Source organism: Genypterus blacodes, unplaced genomic scaffold (assembly GCF_046128005.1).
Source record: "Genypterus blacodes isolate CSIRO-AG114 ecotype Tasmania unplaced genomic scaffold, CSIRO-AGI_Gbla_v1 ptg000064l_1, whole genome shotgun sequence".
NCBI classification, from domain to species: domain Eukaryota; kingdom Metazoa; phylum Chordata; class Actinopteri; order Ophidiiformes; family Ophidiidae; genus Genypterus; species Genypterus blacodes.
Window position 1 is genome coordinate 1,820,134 of NW_027466876.1, and position 25,653 is coordinate 1,845,786.

The window sequence follows — 25,653 nt, forward strand, 5'->3', positions numbered from 1 at the left end:
TACACAAATGGAAGAGCTGGAACAATGGGGGCAGACAAAACAATTACATTTTGCAGTCCTATTGTTATTATTGTGTCTTTGTCATTGTCTTCGGGCCAGCTGACTATTAAAAAGAGACTAGTTTTGTCTGGGTTTGTTTGGCATTGGACACTCATGAAATAGCACAAAATTATATTGTAGATCTGTCAAACAATTTCCTCAGCAAAACAAATACAATGAGTTTGTCAAAGTATATCAAAACAGTTTATCTGTTTGCTTAACTGGTTTTATTGAGACTTTTCCAGAAGTGTGCTGAAGTAACCAACAAAGCAGCAATAACAGATTGTTTTCAGGATTGCACTGAAATGATTCCGGTCCATTTAAGAAGGTTAAAAAACTAAATCTCAGCAGTATTTTGCAGCATGATATACTGGCAGTTATGAGCAACTACAGTACAGTCAAAACAATAGATTTGAGGTTTGTGACCACAGTGCAGATTTTTATAACAAGAGACAACACATAATACTGAAACTGGTGTGAAGAACCACAAACCCTGCAAGTTACAGCAGATTTCTCTTTGGTGTTTGTAAATGGAGGCTGTCATAACTGTTATCCTCTTAGCACCAGAGCTTCTCCCCTGTTTGTTTGTTTTTTACTGCATTATCAGTGGAGTGTATTGCTTTGGATGTAACAATAAAATATTTGACCTTTGTGTCTAGAAAAAATATATTTACAATTATAAATAACTATTGAGAATAGAATAGAAATGCTTCTATCTTTTTTTAAATGATGAAAATAAAGAGAAAAGAAGCCAAACAAAATGAAAAGTAAGAAACTTGAGTCCATCCATGCAACAAAAGTATTGTTCGCCCCCTCTGGAAATGAGGAGGAGTTTCCTGTGCAAGTCAAACTCCAGTGACAGGTTACCACTGTCCACACTTTCTGTTTTCGACCATACCTCCTTGGGCTTTTCTATATACATAGCTCCTTCTGTTGCTCCCTGAGGTGAGACCCGGAGGCCTCTAGCACAGCCAGGATGTGGGCACCCACTGTGGCTCAGTGTCCAGTTTATCTATCAGCCTGTACAGCTCGTGGAACGCTGTGTCTGGATCCATGTTCACCACGGTGACGTCAAACAAGTGGCCAAAATTCTGCTCCATCTCCCGGGCCTTTTCAATGACGTCCTTCAGCTCCTCAGGCTGTAGAAAGAAATCAGGGCATTTATTTTGGGAAGGAAGGATAAGTGACTAATACCTAAATCAATTCTTAACTTGATTGTTTTGCTTTATTACAATGTATGGTCATCAGGCAGTATAACCGATCTGTGACTGTGATTCGATGTTTTTATCCATGAAATACATTGCACTGTGGGTACCTTTGTTGATTTTCCCTCTGCGGCCAGCAGAGTGCGTAATCGTTCCTGAGAAGGAGGAGCAATGAAGATGATATAGGGCTTGAGGTTGGATGTCCGCAATACCTGCAGTGACTGCCAGGAGGAAGAACAATGAGACATGTAATTATGAAGTGGAAGCAAAACAGAATTCTACATCATCTTTAATGTCTGATGTGTGTGTAATTTCAGTTGTTGACTTGTCCAGATAGAAGCAAGCAGAAGGTGACCTACTCTAGTGTGCAGGCAGAGTACACAGATGCGTCCTGAGTTGATGACGTGTCGGACGGAGTCGGTGCTGGTGCCGTACAGGTTCTTCTCATATTCCCCCGACTCAATAAACTTCCCTGCGGCCAAGTCGGTTTCAAAGGAAGAACGGCTCGCAAAATGGTACTCGCGTCCATTCCGCTCGTGTACCCTTGGGCTCCTGGTTGTGTCTGAGTGATGGACGTGATTAAAGAAAGACAAATTTGACCACATCTCAAAGAATCCTTCAAACAGTTACACAAGGTCAGTGATGTGTGCGTTTTGGGTCAACTTTAATTGACATATTTAGTAGATTACCTCGTAGACATCTAATCTAAAATCGTTTATAAGTTACATGTCATCCCCATCTTGTCTTGTAATGACACAAAGTGGACTTACGTGGAACAGCAACAGCGAACTTGTCCGGTTCAAAGGACAGAAGCCTCCGGCGCACCTCATCCTGGCCGCTGTTTGGTGGACCGAGTAAAGCTATGGGCCGTTTACGATTGGCCGGCTGGTGATAGAGCGCCATCTCCTCATAGGTCAAGATGTCATCGGAGTCTGACAAGATGATTTGCAAGGAGTTAATGTCCGGTTGCAACATCCCTGGCGCCTCTTCTAAAATCCTGTGTGTCAAACTAATCTGCCTTGTGACACGCTAAGTCTACACTGCTGTGAAAGTGACTACAGACCAGTACAAACACACACTTTGACTGGAGAAAACCGAGCAGTGAAAGTTTGGGAGTGCGTTCCGCCTTAACAGTAGCCGAGCACGATGAAGCTTTTAAGACATCCAAATATGTGTGCGAGAGTCTTACCAGTGTTCCTGCTGAAATTTGATGCGTTCTTCTTCCTCTGCTTCTTGTTCTTCTTTCCATACCAATGTTTCCCTGGAGCGATGACAAGTGAAAAGAATGTACGCATCTTAACAGGGAGGGATTATCATTTCACATTCTGACAATGCTTTACACGCTGAATTTTTATTTTTGTGCGAGAATGCAAACAATATCACTGTGCGTTGTGTGTGTGTGTGTTCAAACTTCATGCTCTTACCTTGCTGTTCTCGATTCCTGTCTGTGAGAGTTTTCTTTAAGGTCTCTCTCTGGTGCTGGAAGCTTTTCCCTGAGAAAGAGAAAAGCAAACACACGATAAATACGTAAATACGCAAAGGCTATATGTCGAACATTCCAATATTCTATTTTTTGTTGTTGTTGTGATCCATACCTGGTATGAGCCCAGCAAGTGGCTGATTGTCTTCATCGCCGTCCCTGTAAGCTTGCCACCAGTTTGGGTCATCTTGGCTGATGACATGGAGGATGTCTCCCTTCTGGAAGGACAGGCCCAGTTCGCGACACGGCACGAAGGGGTCATCGGAGGGGTCGTAGTCAAAGTAGGCACGCACATGCATCTGAGGACAGGGTTTACGATAACAAGGTTGGTGTCGCATGCGTGCAGACATGCAATCCTGTGCACAGACACTGATCGTTACAGACTTACCACTGTCTGTCTGTGCGTGCTGGCTTTAGTCTGAGAACTTGGGATGAGGAGGAACGTCAAAGTGCCGTGCATTTCTTGCTGGAGAGGAGAGAAAGTCATTAAGTCAATCTAATACGTACAGAAACAGATTGATTTCTCCACGATGGCCTGAATAATATATATCGTAAATAATACAAATCAGGGGATTACTATTCCATTTCAAAGTGCATTTACCAATAAGGTGATGGAAATGAGACTGCTCATGTTTACTGCTATGCACTTATGCGTCAACATTTACTATGTGAGAAATGATTACTCTGGTGTACATTATCTGTCAAACGCTTCAATTTGGTAATGACAAAATACACAGAATGAATGCAACAGAGATGTTAGTTGTCACTTGAATGAGAGAAATGAATGCACATAATGATGTATGGCAACTCCAACTCCACTAAACTCCATCATAACTCCCAAACAGACATAAATAAGGATGTGATTAAGATAAGATTTGGATTTTAGGCAACTATCTCAATACTTTATGGAGGTGGATTAATGAACCAGCTGATACATTCAATTCTTTAATGAAGGGACCGTCGGGTGTTTATAGATTTTGATAACCCCTGGTCTTACCAGTAAGTCATGGACATCATTGACATTTTTCCCACGAATAGGAATCCCGTTGATCTCCAGGATCTCATCTCCCTCACTGAGGAGGCCGCTCCGCTCTGCCGCACCGCCTTTCACAACGCGACTCACCACCACGCTGTCCATGTCATTACGCACTGTGGCACCCTGATGATGACACACACACACGCACACGCACACACATACACACACTTGTAATTTTCATTAGCTAATAACTCTTTAACTATATATCTAGAACATACTATGGCATACACACACAGCAAAAAGCCAAACATAGGGGCTCTCACCAGTGGAGTGTCACGAGTCTTCTCCAGCCGTACCAATTTAACCGTTTCTCCACCGTATTGGGTTACATTTTCCAACTCCATTTCCTGCATTGCCACACTGTCATGAGCCTGCATCAGTGCCTACCACAGAGAGCACAACACACAGACACACAGACACACAGACACACGTGCACACAGACACACGTACAGTAGGCACAAACAGATATTGCACAAAGACGTACAAGACAAAAACACACAGACAGGAATAATAGAAGAGGCAGCGTGAGGTAATGATAACAACGGGTGAATGGCTTCTGATTATGTTTGCACACATTTTGTCCTCAATTACAGCTCTTGTATGCATGAGTCATAAATCTTGTATAAGTATAGCTGTGGCCCAATTGTGCATGGTTCATGTGTTTACATGGCACATAGCTATTGAATGGCGTCTCCTTATAGGTGTAAAATGATGAAGAGATGCGATAACAAAAAGTTTCCAACTCCCTTCCCTTCGACCTGCACCAGCTACCCCCCCCCCCCCATCTCTTTAATGAGAGCAAGCAGCAAACCCTCCTTGAAGCCAGATATAATACAAAGATTACTTCTTCATTCATTTACTTTGACAAACCCTCTGAACTCTACAATTAATAGCCGTTGGCACACATTTTTTTCTCTATCCTGCAGGAGGGAAGACCTAGGAGAGCGAGGGAGGGTCTTAACTTTGGCATACAGATAATCTGTCTTCATTTCCCCCTGCATTTATGAGTCAGGATCCACTGAGCACTCATATAATATATGTACAGCAGAGCCCCCCCCCTCCTCCTCCTCCTCCTCTTCGCTGTAGAGTAACCATAGATAATCTCCTCTCACTCGGTGCGCTGCAAGGCACATCACACTGACTCTAGCGGCTAATTGGATCCAACTCTGTGGAGGGGTTAATGGGCCAGCGGAGGATCGGTAATTCACACGGTCACGTGGGGGGGGGGGGGGCACTAGACCCTTGAGGTTCCAACATCAAGACCTTCAACCATAAAATCACATCACCATCGTCCACCTGAGGCCTTTTCTCACCTTACTGCCTCTCTGACAGAGGATGTCCGGGCAGCTATCAGGAATCCATGACTGATTATGTAAACAAGCTGCTGATGAAAAGACAAATAGTGTGTCTTTGTCACTGTACACTGGGGTTTCAGCTGCTCACGTCGAGTTGACTGTGTTTAATGATAAACCTTTCGGTAATGCATGCCTCTACACACACTCTGGGCCACCAGCAACCTTGGCAAAGGAGCTCACACTGATTGAAAACAAAGAATCCCTGCCAGTTCCCAGGAAAATATCGCACAACCTTATGATATCCCTGGTGTAGTGGTGTCTCCTCTCTACCATTCTCTCTGGCAGAAAGGGGACAACACCACACAACACACTACATCATGGCTACTAAAATTCCCCCAGTCAAGATATGGACTGTTCTATACCTGACCTTGACCTCTGACCCCAAGTAGAGGGTAGTGGGAAAAATCCAATGGGTGACCAATAGAGTGGGAAACATTGTGTTATTCATGTTGTGCTGGTTGAGGCAGGGTTGTGTGATCATAGTGTGGCTTGAGGGGAAAGAGGTTGTCATAAGGTGGCAGGTGGTCCAATATCTGACCTGAAGATGAGGGTTGGTGAGCAGATTCCTGAGCTCTGAGCCATCCCTCTGTTGACTGGACAGCAGCATCTTCTGTACCTGAACAGAAACACAGACAGATAAAAGCTCCAGTGACTCAAACCACCTGCTACTAAGATGATCTCAAATCAGAATACGTCTGAAAACAACTTTTACATCTACAATATCTCCTTTTTTCCAGTGAGCTGTGGATTAATGGATCAAGAATCTTCCAGAAATGCACATGAGTTGTGACTGAAGTGATAGCAAATAGAAAAATGTTGACAGAAAGTAGGATTTAATCATTCAAATATGTAAGAATTCAGCTGCAAATTAACAAGCTGCTTTTTGCGTTTTTCAAAAAGGACATCACCAACCATCCATAGCATAGAAATAGAATAGATAAGCTTCACATATTGTGATTGAAGCTAATTTAGTGAGGGTACCTGATTCTTCTTTGCTGTCTAGAAAAGCACCTACATGCACTACAACATGCTGAACTTCTCCTCCCTTCCATTTTCCTTCAAACCTTCTGACCATCTTCATTTCTGTGTTATCATTGAAATTGAAGATGCTATTGTTTGTGCTTAAGATTGTGACGGTGGGCATTCCTCTAGTTATCTCTGCTACTCTCTCCTTCTCTGTCTCCAGTAGCTTAGTTTATCAGTCAGACTAATCAAAGCTCTCACTAACAAGGTTAGTGAGAGCGTTTCCCCTCCCCCAGCCCGCGCTGCTATAAGCCGCTGCAGTTTCTTTTTCTGGCTGCAGATCCTGGCATCCCCTGCTGCGGTGTGCTGCACTGCTCTGCCAGTCCCGGGGCTGCTGGGTAGATTAGTTTACCTAAGGACCATTACGGTTGCTTCAGGAGCACTGCCCGGTGGGTGAACACACACACACACACATAATGATTTACTGTACATGGGAAGACATTGGGATATCACACGTGCAAAAGCAAAACAGAATGTCTCAACCGGGCCTGCCGTCTTAAAAACACACCTTTTACTGTCAATTGTGGACTAACAAGTTTGTAGCAACACCGCTTAGTGGCCCATGACTAAACTTTGAATCTTACACACTGATCCTTTAGCTAAAAATCACCACCACGAGCTGACAACTTATTGTTATGAAGTACAAACTGTGGGAGGAGCCAGCACAAGGACTGTGTTGCAGAGGTTTGTCTCTGCTTGAACCAAGTCAAGGATGGGTTCTTTGGTTCAGTAGTGAATGACAAGGTAGTGTTTTGTCTAAGAGTAAGTTAGGAGTGGCACATTTACACCTACACAAAGCTGAAATCTGGGATGTTTCCAGCTCCCTATGATCCTTTCTAGCATGGCCCAGGAGACAGTGCTATCATATGTTATTTTAAGAGAATCAAATACACACATTGTGATATTCTGTATACTCACAAACCCTATACTTACTCTTTGTTTCATGTCTGTTTAACCTGCACGGTGCCGGCTTATCCTCTTCTCAGCCTCACTCTCATTTTCTCTACCTCTGCCTCCTCCCATAAGCAAACTACCCCACACTTACTTCCACCTTTAAATTCTATTTCCATGCATGGCTCGGGTCCAGCCCCACAAATAAGACATCTTGTTAACCACGACACGACAATTCACATTTCATCATGCTTTCGTTGGGTATGGCTGCATTCTCGGGCTGCTTTGGTTTGTTCACTTTACTTTTCTTATATAGATTCTGACAGGTAAATATAATATAAGCTCATTGTTTTAAAGACAATAACACTCTAAATGTTTGAAGGAGAGTCCCCTGCTCTCTTCTGGGGCTGAACTGAATCGTCGCATGGCAGAAAATGCCTTAATGTGGGTCCTTCATTGTTGTGGATCCATGGCAGTCCAGTGACTTTTGTGGCTGTTGGCACTACAAACACATGCATTGAAAAAACAACAAGACTCAGCCTATAAATGATCCTAACTACTACTGAAGCAGTACAAATAGCAGGGTTGCGACCGCAGACTCACACAGGAACACTTTTTTAACTTTTGATCCTGTGGTAAAGTTAGAGTGTTATCACTTCCTCGTCTTTTGGGGGCATAAACAGTTGCATGGGGGTTTTTGTGGCGGTAAAAAAGTATAAAGTTACCAAAACCGATCTTTATGACATCACATGGGTCACTTTGTATTGGTGCCAAAGACTACAACTTGAGAATTGATCACATTCAACAAATTTTCCTCCAAACTGTAAATTGATCTGTTTTAAATCCTAAATACTACTATGACCTTTACAAATCCACACTGTTGCTACCTCCTGACAGATTTCCTCTGCCTGTGCTGTGGTGGCTGAGGTGGGGCTGATTCTGCTCATCTGCTGGCTCACAGCACTGTAGATGTTGTATGCACTCTTGAAGTCCTCTTGGGCGAGGAGCTGCAGTATGAGCTCCACATCCTGCTGGCTCTGGGAATCAGACAGGCAGCGCTGCACCCACGTCAGAGCATCCACTAACTCCTCTAGGTCTGTTGGGGGGGAGATGAGCGGGGAGGTTACAAAGGTCACAGAGAAAATAAGACAAACTTGCCCCGCTCCAGTGGTCCGTGTTCACACATTGGTATCGTACATGGAAACAATGATTATAGATGACACGGAGATTCCTAGATTAGATTAAGCCAAAAAGAAACTCTAAAATGCTCAATTTAGAGTTACAACAAAAATATAAAATTGTAATTATAAGCACAATAAATCTTAAAACTTATTACATTACTTCTTTTACAGTATCTATGTTTGATTTTCAGATAACTGCTAATGAATACAGCTGCTGACTATCTCATAAAGTCAAAGCTTTTCATAAGACCGTGAACCCTTTGAGGGTTCACACACACACACACACACACACACACACACACACACACACACACACACACACACACACACACACACACACACACACACACACACACACACACACACACACACACACACACACACACACACACACACACACACACACACACACACACACACACACACACACACACACTCGATTCATGCGTATGGACCCCCAGACTTGACCCCTTCATCCCTTCATACCAGACTGCTGTCTTGGTTTAATTCCTGGGCCTGCAACTGCAGTCGCATACACATCGCTGTTAAACCACAGAAATATAGTTGAGCTCGTATAATACATAGTCTTTGCTAAACAGAAATGTCCCCTGGTGCCTTTTCAAAGAAGGCTGAGATGGGCTTGAAGTCAGAAACAATATCCGCTACCATACACTATAGTAATCCTGGTATAATAAAAAATAACTCTGTACATCCGCACTGAGTAAGTAATGCTGCTTATATTACAACACTCGCATCAGTGTGCCAACGTAGTCGAGTGAATATTTATGTACCTTTGCTGACCAAGAATAAAATATGGGCGAACCTTCCACTATCTGTTGTCTGCTCCTCTGTCTCTGAAATCCAAATGTGTAATGTACTCTAGATTGACAACAGTAAATATGCAGCCGTACTAATGGTGACATTCAGCTGTGATATAAAAACTCTGAAACACTGAGGTCATTTCATTTCATGTGTAAAGCCTAAGATAGATGAACATGCAATAAAAAGTCGTCAGTATTTTCTCCTGCAGCTGCTCATTAGCTTAAGGCTCTTCAATCCAGATTGGGGATCAAGGAACAAACAAGTGCAAAAGGTGGAGAGCAATTAGAACACACAGCCCTCCTCCACTGATGCCCTCTGCACAGCCCCCGCCAATGGTCATTGTTTTGACTCCATTGTTTTCTAACTCTTTTTTCCTCTCTGACCTATGTGAATCCTTCCTCTTTTTTGTTAACCTCCTTCCACCCCCCAACCCCCAACCCTTTCTACTCACCAGCTACAGGATCCTGGGAGATTGTGTCATCAGTGGCTGAGGCCTTTTCCTTCCCATCGAAAGTGGGGTTGTCAATGCCAACCTTGGGATTCTGCGACAGCTTCTTGAGCCTCAGTGAGGCACTGGGATCGATGTTGTGTTTCGTTCTGCCATCCTCCTCTCTCCTCTTTCTCAGCTCCTCCTGGTAGTGCTGGATTCTCTCCATCTGGGTATTGCTGGGAGGGAATTTCGCAAGACTGCTTTCGTCGTCTGGACAGTCCACAGCCCTCTCCCTGTGGGTCTTGGTCTGGCCAAGGCCCAAAGAAATGCCTGGACCAGAGTCCTCTTGAACATAACCATTCATATGGGACGTGATCATCCTTTCTGCAGCACAGCTCAACCCACCAGCGTTTAATGTCAGAGACCGTTATTTGGGACTGCTCAAATCAGGTGCCATGGCCCCTCGTGGGAAGGTGTAATCCTTTATGTTCTTGCTGAGATCTGTCCCCCTGGAACAAAACAGGAATTATCGATGAATTTCTGCTCACTGTCATGTGTATCCTATTCTTTAGAAACCATAGCAAAACATTGTACAATTTCAATCCCAAGTGAAATACACACCAGTGTGATATCTACTGTTACAAAGTGAACTTGCATATTTTCAAATGTGCTTCCTTCCACCTGGTTGTCTGTTGATTAGGGCCACCATTTGTTCCTGCCTTTATTATGTCGTGTTAATGTGTCAATTTCAGAGAGAACTTTATTTTATAGTCGGAATGTTTCGCACAAGGACAAGACACATAGTCAACAAGACTGAAAGTATTCTATGCAAACCAAAGTGGAAGAAGCATTTAGAAAGCTATGCAAATGCCATTGTCTTTTGCATAAGAGCTGTAGACTTAGTGAAAATACAAATCAATGTGCTGATACTTGAACACATTGCAGGTACATATGCTGTACATGATATGTACTGTATGTATTTGTACGTTTTATAGATCTGGCACATTACTTCTTAGACACTCTACAGAGACACTTATCTGTAGAGAAAAATAGAACCATGAAGATAAACAGATGTCACTGAACACCACCTTCAAGTCACTTGTCATATGGTTATACACTCATGTCAACTACCACCAAATGCCATCCCTCCCCCTACTTATACTTATTTCCCACTGCTAATTATGTTTGGCAGGTTTATCCTCCTGGTCCAGGCTAGCAATCCCCTCCCCTACAGTAGTATTTTGCTCCGTTTACAGCGGCAGTCCGCGGCTGACAAACAGCCGAGACTGCCGGCGGGCCATCTGTTCCTGTGGGCTTAATTAAGCTCAGGCTCTACACTAGACTGGCGGATCCAACATAGGGAGGGATGGGAAGAAGACAGAGCAAACCTGTGTGATGAGGATGAAGTGACACACACACACATACACCGGTGTGCACAAAAATCCCCCAGACATAAACACACAAGGCAAGGCAACCTGTGATGTCAGATTAGGGAGACGATCAAGAGGCCCAATCAGCATATCAACTAACCTACCGTCACATACAGGGTGACATTGTGTACTGCAAAATACAAAACAGTTACAAAAATGCTAAGTGAAGAGCCACGTTCAGATATATGTAAGCAAAGTGAAGAAAGGTTTTAAAACATCTAACAGGGGCGGTGATAAAACTGGGCAACATGTAACCTCCAGTTGGTGATTGTCTCAATGTGAGAAGGATTAAAACTCAGACATACTCAGACATATATCAATATATTACTTCTTGTCTTAAATGCGCCTGTCCTCAGATGACCTATATCACCTCTGGCTCACTCTATGCACGATTACGGCTGAAGTTACATTTTTGAAAATGACTCAGAGATAGTTTGTTAGTGATTGATCGCTGTAAGAGGGAACACAATCCACATGGGGACATTTTGACTGTAACAAACTAAGTTAAGAAAACCAGCAAACATACTTCCATGGCAATTCAGTGACTGACTCAAATTTGTGGAAATTTTTCATTCATAAGAAAGCATATAGACACTTAAAATGTTTGCAGAATGACCTGAATGAAAGCAGAACTACTCATTTCAGAAAGTGTCTTAAGATGAAATTCTATCTGAAATGTTAATATGCAGTAAATTGAGTTTAATATGATATATGGTTACACTAAATCACATCCTTGGTCATTTTAGACGACATAATATCTCAAGAGAGTGGAAATAGAAGATTTGGTCATTCATTGAGAAGTATCAGTTTGGCTGAAAGTGTGTTAGAGCAGAATTGTTTCAAATAGAATCGATGTAAAGTTACATTTAAGTAATTTTCTTCAAGCTACTACTTTGTGAAACTTTAAAAATAACGATATAGTAGCTGCAGGCACATTCAGCGAGTGGAGGAACAACACCAACAAAAAGCTCAAACCGAGGATAAAAGACACGTTAGAAAATATACTCGTTTTCTCTGTGTTTTCTTAGTGTGTAACAGTTAAGTTACATTGTAAAATTTTAAAATATGACAGAGTTTAATCGTGACCGACGACGCTAGCTTGGCACTGCTAATATCAACCTACGCAGCTACACGGTGACCAAGACGCGGAGTGTAGCGGCGGGTACTTACCAACTTACTGATCCGCTAAGCTAGCTGCTTGGAGTTTTTTCTGTTCCTGTAGACGTCCGAGGAATTAAAAACGTGTTTTATTTACACACGACTGTTGTCTTGGGTGTGTGTCCTCCTTCGTTCTATCACATGACTCCGTTCAGCCCCTATAGTGAGCCGGGACAGGGACAGTCGGGACACTTGTAGCCATTGCTGTGAAACTGTGCCTGCCTGCTGTTTTCAATCGTCTCCTTGGCAACATTGCGCCTCCACAGCGCCCCCTCTCTGTCCGTTGTCGAACTTCGCCTGTTAAGTAAATTTCCAACTGACTCCTGTGCAGAAAATGTCATCAATAAATACCGTTACATGGAAGGAATGACAAGAAATGAATTAAAAGTCCTCTAAATTAGTTACATAAAACAAAAAAGTGGACAGGAAACGTGAGGAAGAAGCTGGTGATTAATCAGAATAAGAGGATGAAAGCCAGGTTTAGTGTTTATATTGACCACTGAAGATAACTTCTTCCTTAAAGTCCTGCTCCAAGAACATACGTTATTATTTCTCCAGATTAGTCTATACTTTGTCTACTTAAACTGTGCTATGTACAATGTATCCCATACATGCAGTCCGGCAAGTATAAATATTGTTAGATTTCAATAAAAGGAAACAAGACAATTAGCTCATCAGAGAACAATGACAATAACATGCAAATGCTGTTTTAAAATTCACAAGAATACGTCACCAAAACAGTAAATTAGTAACAATAAACACAGATTGACTGAGTTATTAATTTGATGAAATCATCTGAAATATAATGTAAATGAAATACTTATTGATGTCCACTTTCAGGTGGCTAAATAAAGGGTGGCACCTTTCTTGTCAAACAAAGAAAATTGTCACTCACTTCAAATTATCTTTTCAATCTGTCTTCATGCAATGTTGTGAACAAGTTGTATTTCTGCAAAATCTCTGGTCCATTTGTCAGCGTGTCCTCATAAACACCCAGGCTGAATGCACTTCAGGATACAAGTATTTAATACAATTTCCAATTACACTTCTTTTCAACGCATCTACACACATACACATATTAATTTCACGTTGCAGGGCTGAGCAGAAAGTCACATCTCCATCTCATCTCAGGAAAAGCCTTGTTTACTCCTTTCTGACGCCCCTGTGCTTAACCTCTTTTCCTTATTTGGCTTTGACCCATCCTGTTCCAGATTCTTGAACTACTTACTTTCAAAAGAGAAAGACAGGAAATGCCCTTTTGTTCTGTTGTGATTCATTCCAACCGAGCAATCAAGCATAATGGGCCTTGCTCATGGGCCACAGTAGCAGCTGTCAGATGAAGAGAGACTAAAACTATTTGTCCACGTCGCTCACCTTCAGGCTTACCTTTCCTTAAACTAGAAGAAGAAAATCAAGTTTTTCTTTAAATATATTTTATTTAAAAAAGGAAACCCAACAAGAACTTTTTTACATAATGATCAAGGATTTTTATTATCTTAGTCTCTTTCATCAGTTTCATATCATTACAGAAAATGTTATAGTACAGCGTTGTTCAATGTCTCCTCATTGCTTAATAATTTCCTTAGGAGTGCTGGTCACATATATCTGTACAATATGGTTCTTATTTTTTCTGTACATTTTTTGTGAAGTCGGTTAAAAAGGCTGTCAGCACTTAAAGAAGCTGTTTCTTTTCTTTCTTCTTTTAATAGTTGATCAAATAAAAGATTATTTTCCCAGGTTCAGCCCGCCCCTGGGGGGGTTGGGGGCGAAGTTTGCACCCGGTCACTGTGAATATAAGGAAGCTTCAGGGTCTGGGCAGACTGGGGTGTGCCCCCCCACCTTTCCCCTCCCAGCATTCACCTCTTCCCTGCCCAGGCATTTGGCACTGCGCACATAAACAAGACTCACAAGATAAACAACAAGCAAAGCTCTTTGTGAAGCCATTATGATGCATACAAATGAGAGAAAAACAGTGTCACCTTGATGGGGCTCAAAAGAGGAAGTGGCCTTGATGTGCCCCCTCTTCCTCTTAGCTGAGCACCGTTGGAAATCTGGAGTCTTCCTCAATGTTTTTTCATTTTCAAAAAACAGATTATTTTTTTCCACTAAAGATGAGAAAATAATAATTGTCTTTTTTGTCCTGGCAGGCACCTACAGCTGTCTATTAAAATGCTACTGCTATAGATAAGGTCTAGCATTGAACACACAAAGCAATTGCAATGAAAGGAACAAAGTTGCCTTAATATAATAATGATAATAAGAAGAATAATGATAATAATAATAAGAATAATCATAATAATATATTACAGAATAAATCTCTTTTTATAATTAGATTTTTTCATTAAAAGTTATATTTTCTTTGTTTGAAATACTATAATCTTTTTAAATTAATTTTTTCATATGTATCTAGGTTGTGATCAAGATGTTGACTATACCTCAACGTTATCCAAATCAATAAAAACTAGCTGTGCCATTGCATATTACAGAATAGTCAATGATATGTGGACATGCACCGTGAACCACCCATTCAAACCCTCGCTATATGACGGCAACTCTCTGTCCCTCTATCATGACATCATAGCCGGCCGATGACCATGACGTCAACAACCTCGCCTTTGTGCAGCTCCACGTATTGCTCTGTTTTGGGAGGTAGCATCAGGAGCCCGTTAGCACTGCGCATGCTCATCAGCCTGCTGCTCACCTGGTTCCCTGCAGCAGGCCGGGGGTGGAGGACAGAGGGGGGACAAAAGACTTGAAATCAGAGCTGGGACATCTCAGGGAAAAGCATACCATGAAGGTGAAGAAACTTGTGTCACATTGAATCACTTTATATCGTTTAAAAAGGTCTCAGAATCTGTCAGGTTTATTGGAATGACATAAATACTGTAAGTAAACGACCATTATGTAATAACTGTAAATTGGCCTAGAAAGGCAAAATTGGGGTTTTCACCAACCAGTCAAATCTTGATGCAGTAACGTGGATGAAGTGCACCGTTTCACAGCGTCTTTTCAGAGTATTATTAGCTGTTTGCATTGATTTTGCTACCTGTGCTCTGTGCCCACGGCAGAGGCTCCTGGTGATGCCATGTCAGAATGCAGCGGTGGTACTCCGGGCGAGGGTCTAACTTCACATCGCAAGACAACTGGTGGAAAAAAACACAGATAAGGACAAGGACAAAGAATGTCCTCTAATACGTCCTCTTGCTCATTTCTTGCCAGCCAAAATGCTGGTTCTGCATCAATCTGACTGAAGCAAACTATAACCAGAGAACCCCCTGGCGTGAATGCAGACGTTCACCAAAGTTCTCCAACATGTCAAGCTACAGCCTGAAGAACATTTCATTGTTTGTCATTTCACCTCCAGGATGGATCTCTACACAAAACAGATGCAAACACAGATACAAAACAGTGTCATCGTCTGATTTGAAAGTCCTGTTTTCTCTCCAGTACACGATCCTCTACAGTAAAACGACACCAAAAAAAGCACATATCTGGAACGCAACTAAAATAAAACTTGCTGAGCCTCAGGCAAAAGGCTATGAAATGGAATATTTTAAGTCTTTTTCCGAATACACAGGGGCAAAACATGCTTTAAAATCCATCCGAATTTGTTGGCAGAGGTAAGGTTTTACGTAAATACTATTTGACCAGGATCTGACGCCATCTGCTGAGGGGAATGATCTGCCTACATGTCTTCTTTGAGGCCATCAGTCCCACCGCTAAGTGGCAGTAATGCACTGAGGCTGACTCTAACTGCTTTATAACAGGAAATGAAGTAGTATCGGCCTCTGGACAGCACTCATCATGGCAAGGTACCAGGAAAACCTCAATGATGCTACTTTGGAACACAGGCTGTGTTTGTGTGCGGACAATATTTTATCAACTCTTCTGGCTCTATTTGTTTATGCAGGGATATTCATGAGCGTATGTGAGCTGTGATTGGTCCTTCTGTCAAGTTACTAGTCAGAGAAAAACATTGTGCTCATGAATATGTAAGACTGGGGGAAACAGCATTAATGTGAGAGTTTAGATGAAGAGCAGAATGAACTTTTGAACTGAAAACTCGCAAAGGTTCATAATTCCTTTTCCTGTATTTCGGCTGGTCTGATGACAAGTTCTGTACATTTCTTGATGAAGCCTTACTATTGAGTATTGGCACTTTGCAGTCTGAAAAGATGAGAATTGTCAGTTTGTACAACTCAATTTAGTTCTTACTCAAAACACAGGAGACAGATTCATAAAACTTCTCTTTCCGCAGGTTCATACAGGTGAAGTTTACCATCAGAATGAATGAATGTTTCCTGAATAGCTTATGTTCGATGCAAACCATGAAACCATCCCTCTTACATCCAGTCGTTTAACAGGAGTAACACTTATTGTGTCCGTGTATACGTCACATTTTGCTGCTTAGCCTGAGCGTTAGGGTTCTCTGAGGCCCGTCTCATGGTGGGTGACGGGAGCTGTGTGGGCCTACCCTCGCTTTAATGATGGTAGGTCTGGGGTCCAGAATGCCCTGCATCTTCCTCAATGCAGGGATGACAAAGAGGTTACAGGTCACAACAGCAGACACAGGATTTCCTACGGTGGACACACAGACAGAGAGAAAGACAGGGAAGGAGAGAAAGACAGAGACAGCGAGAAAAGAGAAAATTACATAACCAACATCAACACGAGAGCGGCGTAGAGAATTCACTCTTTCTCTTAAATTCACATACTACCTGGAAGGGCAAAGATAAGTTTGCGAGCACCGTCTATGTCCAGGGTGGCAAATGTTGTTGGGAGACTGAAAGAGACAAACAACCATCATATACATTCCTTCATTAATCGCTTCATCACGTGTCTTTCACTCATTCCGTCAACCGTTGAAGTGTTTAAAAAAAAAAGTTGATGAAACATAAAGTTGACTCGTTATCTTACCCTGGTTTCATGAAAACGCGACCAAAATGGATCTGAGCATGGAGATCAATATCCAGTACCTGCTTAAGGTAGTCCTAAAAAACATTACAAAGAAAATCACACAAACACTGACACTAGGGGCAACACTTAGTACTGCAAATAGTCCTGCTTTTGATTCATTTGCCACAAAGCCTCAGACACGAGCTGATAATAGCTTCTTCAAAGGTTTTTTGTATTAATTTATGTGGATTTTAGTGATCAACAGAATCATTAAAAATTACACAACCAGTCATTTGGGATTTAGTTATTGTTCTTGTACTTCTAATCCTTTGTGGGTGAAAACACCAGTCTTATAAATAAGCGAGCTGAGACCAACTATAAAAAGTATTGGAACTATTATTGGATTTAGGTTTGGAAATTAGTGAGACTTTTTGTTTTATTGAAGATTTTGCATTCAGTGCGTTCATTCCCCCTGTCTACCAGAAGATGTCAGTAAAATGCAACGCCATGACTTTTGTGTGTGCGTCTGTTTGTGGGGTTGCATGTGTGTGTGAGCATGTGCGTGTGTGTACCTTCTCTCCCATGGACACGCCTCCTGAGGTGATGATGACATCTGCACGGCTGATCCCTTCGTTCAGAGCGTTAAGAAGGTCGTCAGGGCTGTGGGGCATATAGAACAAACACACACACACGCACACATAAACAACACATGTTAACTACTATCAAAACAGGATTGGAGAGAGGACATTATGGGGCGATTGGAGAATGGAGAGAAATGGTTTGTTTGTGGTAGAAGGTGCACTGTATCATACTTGTCTCCCACGATGCCCAGATTGATAGTGGGGTAGCCGTGTTCCTGGATAGTGGCGAGCAGGGTTGAACGATTGCTGTCCCTGATCTTCCCAGGATGGAGGTCATCTTCTGGGTTCAGCAGCTGTGTTAACAGTATTCACGATAAATCAGTTTAACCAAATGACTATGGATAGTGTGAAAGTTGTTATATCTGTGAAATACGGCGGTACAGTGGCTGCCAGAGGAGCGTACGGTGACTGACAGTAATGCAGGCGTTGTCAGACATTTCCAAATGATCCCTGCTCATCTGGTGCTTCATGTAACTTCAGGCAAAACTCAGAACAATTAGCAAAATCAATCATTCGGGGGTCTTGTCAATGAGCCAAAGACTTCATCTATAAATGAAGAATGGCATAGTAGGCATTAGAAGGGAAGAGAACCATATGAAATCAACATTTACCTGGTTAAGTGACCACAACTAAACCACATCATATACAAAGCATTGCTGAACATGACAAATACAATACACACATAAATATTTATTGCTTCCATCCCAAAATGTGCCTTCTGGAGCAAAGTGCTTGTTGCTTTAGGAACTGACACAGGTACAAGAAAAATGTGCAATGAGTTTGCAAAAGGTACACATCTGATGTCATGAGGCCTGGAAATCTGATCAAAGAATGCCTGATAGGATAAGGATAGCTGAATTGAATTTTCAATTGAATTAGATTAATCAAACATATGCTCTCCTACAATTAAATGTGTATACATTCATTTTACATTTGCAACTGGTGTAGCAATCATAATAGAGCCTTGCTTCATCCTGTAGGAGATAATTAGCACTGATTGGAACATGCATGCCGGGAGTATGGCTTAAGTATGCATGTTAAGCATGTCAAATGTATCTGCACAGCACTGCAAACCAGGAGTAACGAGTACCTACAGTCAGCTGAAGGCACTACGTGAAGTTTACACGCACCTCCATGAAATTTTAAATCTACAGAAAATGCATAAAAACACTTCCAGAGTGCACGGCGACAGTATGTTTAAGAGAAACCGCCTGGTCACAGATAGACGCACTCTTCACAGCTAAATGCACGCACAAAACAGCTAAATTCATGCCTAAAATGCGTATTCAGTTCTTTTCTCATTACTGTTCTTATCCACAGTCAAAGTAAATGATGTTGATTGTGCATAAATACTAACAAAACCAAAGTCTCAGCTGGGACATGCACCTTTTTGCAGACTACATTCCCAGCACACACACATGCATTTGCTTCCCCCCTGACCTCTCACCTCGTTGCCTGTGGACATCACAGCCACCACAGGGAATTTTTGGACCTCCACCTCGGTGACGCCCACAGTGGCCAGGAGACCGATCTCGGACGGGCCCATGTGGGTGCCCTTGGCCAGAACGCACTCACCGCGCTTGATGTCATGACCGATAGGCCTGCGGTGGAGATGAAGAGAAGATGGACGTTTAAAGGGAAAAGTATTTCTTAAATCCAAAATAGTATCAAGTATTTTTTATTTACAATCCAAACTAAGACTAAACTAACTATGTACAGCAAAAAAGACCGACATTTAGTGTTTACATTTGTGTTTTCCTTTTGTCATAACCAGAATTAGTGGTTAATAATAATACATGACCAACCTGATGTCCTGGCCGGGGCGAGCCTGTACCAGGATTCGTACCTCCAGCTCCTCTGTGCCCTGAGAAAGACAAACCAGCTGCCACATACATCACAATGAACCAACATACAGATACCATTTCCAATATGCTATATCCGGATGGCTTATAATGAGCCTTATTCGCCTGGTTCTCTTCTGGGGTATGTAGAGACACATTTGGTCCAGATGAGAGACTTACGTCCTCAGATTCGCGGAGCAACTCTGTGTCTTCCACCTGGACTACAGCATCGGCCCCGCAGGGGATAGGGGCACCCGTCGTCACCCTCATCACTTGGCCTGGCATCACTGTGTGGGTGGGCTGCACAGAGACACAGGCAGGACCAAGAAGATTTATAGCATATAAAACAAGCTGTATCTAATATTTACGTTTCAATTATTGATTTGCTCATCCAAATTTGACATGCGCTATCTTCTCAACATGAAAAGAAAATAGGAATGAATGAAATGAAAACAAAAAATAAAGAGCCCCAACTGAACTAAACTGACTACATTAAAGTGAAGAAGTTTACTGACTGCACTTTAAAGACATTTTATACTAGACTTGACCTCAGCTCAACTCCTTCTACTCTCTCCCAAAGCACAAACACAGCATGTGAAAATCTTGGAGACCTAGTAAACAACCCCAAAGCGTGCATGCAGTGGTTGTTAGTTTGTATGTGTGTTAGTTTTGTTGGAGCAGAGCAGAGCAGGCAGTCACTATATCACTGTAGCCTCCTCTGTTCTCTGAGGCCTAATCTGTTTTGTAGTTTGACAGCACTCTGGCTTTATAGCAATGCCTGGGGTTGAAGGGCTTTTCATCACTTGCAAAGAAAACACACTGGTGCTGTGCCAGTGCTGCTGGTCAAAGTGTGAGGTGAAGGACAAAAGTGGGATCTGGGATCTATGGATCTGAGAATATCTGCATGCTGCTCCCAGCTCATAGGCGATTGGTTTCCTTTACCCGGTAGTGTAAATGTAGCATACAAGTGTGTGTACAGACCTGCTCTCCGGCTTGGGACTCCCCAATGATGAAGCGGTCACCTGGTCCATCAGCCGCTGAATATCAAAAAGAAAAAAGATTTAATACCGTTTTATACCTACACTGGATTGAGTGTGTGAAGGAGTGTGTCATTACAAACAGGATGAGAAACAGACCACACAGCGTGAGGGACACCTTGACTTTTTGATTTTTAATTACACATACACAACACTCATCACCGAATGCCTGCGAGGCACCCAAGCGGCCGACTCTATTTACAATGAAGACATAGAAAATTCTGAAATATATTTGCCGTAGTGAGAATCCAGGATTGGGAATGAAGCATCGTTTGAACTGAGTGGGAACTGTGAGAGACACAACAGTTTCAGCTGATGCCCTCAGTATGCGCGAGACTCAGTGACCTGTTTGGCACAACTACGAGTCCTCTGGCTCAGCACATCCCAGCTGAACCCTTTCTAGCACCCTGACCAAGGTTAGTTCAATCTCTTGGCAAAGCTCCTGGCTTTAGTGTCCTATGACAGAGGGAAGATGGATGCTGCAGCTTTGTGGTGTCACGTCTCGTATTGGCTCTACCTTGGGGTGGAAATAACACCCTGGCACTGGGGGAAGTGCGGGCTGATCCAAAAAGAGGCTCCTCCCACACCCAAAACTCATGTGCACGCCTCAGCAGGTGCCAGGCCCTCTGGAATGATGCCTAAATTTGGAGGGCGCTGTGGCGTTGCGCTCCTCTGCGGACAGTATTTGTAACACACACCTGGAATGCCACCCTGGTCTCCATATGAACAATCCTATCCCAACCTTCCTGTTTGATACTTGTGATTCTTATGATTGGAATTCATAGTAAACGGCCTAATCCCAGCTGCTAGTGTTTGATACACAGAACTAAAAAGGGAAACACACTTTATGTGAGGTCCTTTAAAACATGATCAAAGGTCCATACCTCTCACAGCATAGCCATCTTTGACAGAAGCAGGGAAGGGTGGCAGGTTGTCTTTGGCATAAACGTCCTGAGCGAGGACTCGACCCATCCCGTCTGTGGGAGGAGAGACATAATACAATATGAAAGGTGTAGGGGGAGAGATGGGCAAGCTTGAGACACACACACAAACACACTCCCTCCCCAATCCAATAATCATACGACCTCTTCCATCCGACCAGACAACTAAATACACTCTAAAACAGCCAGTGAAGAACAAGAGACGCTACACAACAAGCTGCAAAGATGCAACAGTATACGAGGAGCGAGGGATGGAAAGAAAGAAGGAGAAAGAAGGAGAACGTGGGTGGATGAGAAAAAACCCGGAACTAAAATACATTTAGCGGCTGTATAGCTATATTAAGCCTTTTTGTGAGCCTTTGTGCTGTGATCATGTGGGTGTTAATGTGAAGATCTAAGCTTTGATATCAATGAGCTGAGGGAGAATATATATGCATGTGCACAAACAGACACCCACACACACACACACACACACACACACACACACACACACACAAGCTACATCACCTTACTAGGCGACAACCACAATCATCTGCAGGCAATAAGACAGACACCTTACGTGCAATCTTTACATCTTTTCTTTTTTATTTGACATCAATATTTCATCATTCGTTTGCTTCGCCGGCTGCCATTTAAAGAGCACGTCAGAGCCACGCGCTGCGGTTGAGTTGTAAAAATAGAACCGAGTCGCAGAAGGAAATTGCGTTTTTTTCCGTTCTTTTTAAATTGCAAATCACTTATATTCGTGTCGCAAAAGGAGTTACGTAACGTTCATTAAGGAAGGGGTGTGGTGGCATCACCCGTCCAACAAATATGAAAAGGGACATTTGAAAATGAAAAGGAGCCTCAAAGTGTTTTAACAAACACACACACATGGATTTTCATGCACACGGATCGGTCAGGAGTCATGTGATTGCGATGAGAACGGAGGGATATAAATCATAATGTTGTGCTCATAATATGCACAATTGCTGATGCAGGCACCCATCAACACACTTTGAACATGGACATACACGTACACATACACACACATTCAAAGCTGCTCCTGCAAAAGCTTTCATCATTTCCTACTATCCCCCACTCAGCTGTACTACAGTAAATACTGTAAGAATTCTTCCTTCCATCCGTCCATTGATCTTGTAGTTGCTCTTTTACTATCTCAAGCTCAGAGATGAATTATTACTTTGTGTTTTGCCCTCTGGCCCTGAGTGTGTCTGTCCTGGCACGGAGGCTTTTCTGCCAGGAGGCGAACAAGACCCTCAGGTCTTAACCTAATGTTACGGTGTATACATGTGTGTGTATGGGAGTTTGTGTCCTTTAGAAATGCAAATACAAATGCAGATACAAAATGCAAATACAAAGACATCTCAACAGCACATTTAGTCATGTGCGTTATTGGAAAATCCATTATTGAAACATTTGGATATCATAATTATGGTGTTTCCACTTTGTTTTCTCCCTGTCTGTGTGTGTTGGAAAGTTGGATATTGGAAGATTCATACGTTCTTTGTCGAGGGAACCAAACGCAGAGTCAGCATACCTCTGTAGTTGATGATCTCGGTACCCAGGACAGCGGTCATCTCCAGCACAGTGATGAAGGCCTTGTCCATGGAGGTAAGGGGGAAGGGTGACATGCGGTGCCTCCGGGCCACCTTGGTGATGTCCACCGCACTGTGACCTTGAGTGATATCACATAAAATAGGTGTGAAAAATCTGAGTCAAGAATGCCTAAATCAGTGTTTTTCATGAAGGAGTGTATTCAGGCCAGATTCATCCTTTTTAGCGCATCGATTGTTTATTCAGAGGGCTGGAAAGTTGGAACTCGAATAGAGGAGAGAGAGGAGAAAGTTTAGATTTACTATCAGAAGCAGAGGACAAAATAACAGTATTCTACACAGAAAGTCACAGAGGAACCAAATGAACCGTGATTCCAGCAAACTGGGCCAACATTGGCTACAGTCACATAGCAAGAAAGGTCAAAGTGTAGAGAGTCTCAGGGCGACATCACACTTATAATCTTTTATTAATGTGTCTCCACACCAGGACAACCAAGACACACATGTCATTTAAAGGATTAAAATGATTGTTTTTAAAGCTTATATACACTGCATAAATATATACACATACAATGACGCATTTTATGTAAACACTGTGAGGAGGACTGATGATCAATAGCAGTCATGTTGGTCTAATAATACCTCACTAATAATTCCAAAGGCTAAAAGGAACAAAGCAAGGTGTAACTAATGTGTAATCTGCTCTCTCTCTCTCTCTCTCTCTCTCTCTCTCTCTCTCTCTCTCTCTGCCCCACAGTGAAGAATAGGCACTGTGCTTCCATTTCCCTTGACCCACTTTCTCTCCTTTAAACACACACTTACATTTCTACACCAAATTGCAATGCTTAACACGAGGCTTAACAACCTCTGGCAAAACATCACACGCAAACACGCGCGCACACACACATGCACGCGAATCCCGCAGATGTCGTTGAGTTAGACGCGTGCTTAACCACCATTTATAGGGGTCGGAGAGCGCACTTTGTGGATACACAGCGTTTTGAATTCGATACGTAATACTCACTTGATCTTAGGATATTTTCTTTGCTGCTGCATCGTGACTGCACCTAGAGATGGAGGGAGTGATTGGAGAGAGAGAGAGGAAAGGTGGAGTGAGAGAGAGAGAGAGAGAGAGAGGAGAAGAGGGGAGCAGAGGTAGTGAAAATTTGAGATTAACCGGGCTGCTCTTTTACACACTTGAGATGAGAAGCTGTGTACACGACAGTAAGAAGCATTGGCACGAGTCATGTCACACTACACTGTGCACTTTGTCCTGCTGTTGGGAGATGACTGCATCCTCCCACATTAGCATTATCACCACTTAATGTACAGTAGATCATCGTAGCACAGGTGACATTCACACTAATAAAAGCACAGACATGTCACATTACTATAGGACTTAAGAGCTAACAGTAATATACGGACAAAGGCAACAACATACAGAGTGACAATATTGTATCACAAGGTCATAACAGATGTATTAACTGTGCTACGGTGTAACATCAAATGTAGTGGAAATGTAGTGTAGAGTATAGATAGTGGCTGTTCAGATGCGGTGCAGGGGTTTTTGCCAGGTTTCCTCTGGAAATTGCTGATGCGGCATGGTGGCTGCACTAGCACCTAGTTACATGTCATCTACGGCAAGGTGGGGAGGAGAGCAGAGTAGGTCCAAATCTGGACTGAGTTTCCCAAAACCATCTCCAGACTACGGCTGCCTTGCGGTGCACACTGAGTGAACACAGCGCAGACAAACTCAAGAGTCCAACCGGATGCGTTGGTAGGGGTTAGTCAAGATTAGGGCTGCATTTCCCATAAAACCATGTTTCTCCTTGTCACAGAGAGGATGCTGCTGCTTTCTCTCCGTCCGTTTCCATTAATTGTTTAGGAGTGATTGATTTATCCATAAGGCATTTGCAAGTCTCAGGGATTTAGATTTCCGAGCCCAGATTTCCTGTGAGATAGTCACAGTCAGTATGCCTACATGTAGGAATCATTTTTATTTTTTTCCAAATGTGTGAAATCGCCATAAATTGATGTTGGTGTACTCTGATTAACAGACCTTGATTAGTGGATTGGAAGTCAATTTACTCAAGCACGTAAACAATCCACTCTCCATCAGCCTATGCAGATTAACCACTGTTATGTATATTCAGCAATTATAGTGTTTATGTGAAAATATTGAATGTAGATGGAGGATTAAAGGAATGTGACAAGGAGAAATCAGGTTCTACTAGTGGCAATAACCAGGCATAAGTGGTTCACGGCAGTGGTCACCTTTAACCCCCTGATTAATGATGATTACACATACAGTATGTCCTTAGAAGTAACGTGGCACTAATGTTTGGATGTGAAGACGCTAAATAGCACTAGATAGCTAAATAGAGCCAAATTGTTATAGAATTATGAAGTATGCTTTTGGGAAGCTCAACCTTAATCATAGCATACACATGGGGCACCAAATTAGAGTATCGTTATTTAAAGGTATGTAAACCTACACGTCTGTCCTCATTGAAAAGGTCAGTGTTTCATTTGGTGCTGCCATTGGGCTGCTTACACATGATCAGTGGCATATTGTGTTGTGTTGTGTTGCCCATTCTTGCCTCTTACTTAACCTCACCACCCAGATTTTCCTGCCACTTTCCCGCTGCAGTTCAACCCATTTCCACTTTGATCTGTTTTAGGAATTACTGT

General features: G+C 42.6%; 2 protein-coding genes across 2 annotated transcripts in view; both read right to left on the reverse strand.

The window, feature by feature from the left end:
• Nucleotides 1-256: 256 nt before the first annotated feature.
• On the reverse strand, nucleotides 257-12,266 carry pals1b (protein associated with LIN7 1, MAGUK p55 family member b). The gene is made up of 14 exons (XM_076155148.1): nucleotides 12,063-12,266; nucleotides 9,484-9,971; nucleotides 7,917-8,125; nucleotides 5,654-5,731; nucleotides 4,024-4,131; nucleotides 3,722-3,883; nucleotides 3,113-3,190; nucleotides 2,840-3,023; nucleotides 2,669-2,737; nucleotides 2,434-2,505; nucleotides 2,015-2,176; nucleotides 1,604-1,806; nucleotides 1,355-1,465; nucleotides 257-1,178 (listed from the first exon to the last, which is right to left on the reverse strand). The coding sequence occupies exons 2-14, from the start codon at nucleotides 9,839-9,841 to the stop codon at nucleotides 1,002-1,004; spliced, it is 1,971 nt and encodes a 656-aa protein (XP_076011263.1). The 5' UTR covers nucleotides 9,842-9,971; nucleotides 12,063-12,266; the 3' UTR covers nucleotides 257-1,001.
• Nucleotides 12,267-14,536: 2,270 nt separating this feature from the next.
• gphnb (gephyrin b) overlaps nucleotides 14,537-25,653 on the reverse strand; it is a 66,396-nt gene continuing 55,279 nt past the window's right edge. The window contains exons 9-22 of the mRNA XM_076155055.1: nucleotides 23,987-24,029; nucleotides 22,947-23,084; nucleotides 21,350-21,442; nucleotides 20,410-20,465; nucleotides 19,609-19,728; nucleotides 19,393-19,451; nucleotides 19,035-19,188; nucleotides 17,759-17,880; nucleotides 17,519-17,606; nucleotides 16,968-17,041; nucleotides 16,769-16,833; nucleotides 16,525-16,628; nucleotides 15,097-15,193; nucleotides 14,537-14,759 (exon numbers count right to left, since the gene is read on the reverse strand). Of these exons, the coding sequence (XP_076011170.1) occupies nucleotides 14,626-14,759; nucleotides 15,097-15,193; nucleotides 16,525-16,628; nucleotides 16,769-16,833; nucleotides 16,968-17,041; nucleotides 17,519-17,606; nucleotides 17,759-17,880; nucleotides 19,035-19,188; nucleotides 19,393-19,451; nucleotides 19,609-19,728; nucleotides 20,410-20,465; nucleotides 21,350-21,442; nucleotides 22,947-23,084; nucleotides 23,987-24,029 (1,347 nt within the window). The 3' untranslated portion in view covers nucleotides 14,537-14,625. The remainder of the gene's footprint in view (nucleotides 14,760-15,096; nucleotides 15,194-16,524; nucleotides 16,629-16,768; nucleotides 16,834-16,967; nucleotides 17,042-17,518; nucleotides 17,607-17,758; nucleotides 17,881-19,034; nucleotides 19,189-19,392; nucleotides 19,452-19,608; nucleotides 19,729-20,409; nucleotides 20,466-21,349; nucleotides 21,443-22,946; nucleotides 23,085-23,986; nucleotides 24,030-25,653) is intronic.

Bases quoted from the DNA above. Each gene is read 5' to 3' on its own strand.
- pals1b (XM_076155148.1), bottom strand. From the start codon at position 9,841: ATGATCACGTCCCATATGAATGGTTATGTTCAAGAGGACTCTGGTCCA. The intron at 5,732-7,916 runs GTAGCAACAGTG...GTTTCTGTTCAG, and splicing joins CAGAGGAAATCTGTCAGGAG to GTACAGAAGATGCTGCTGTC. The intron at 2,738-2,839 runs GTATGGATCACA...TCTCTTTCTCAG, and splicing joins ACTTGCTGGGCTCATACCAG to GGAAAAGCTTCCAGCACCAG.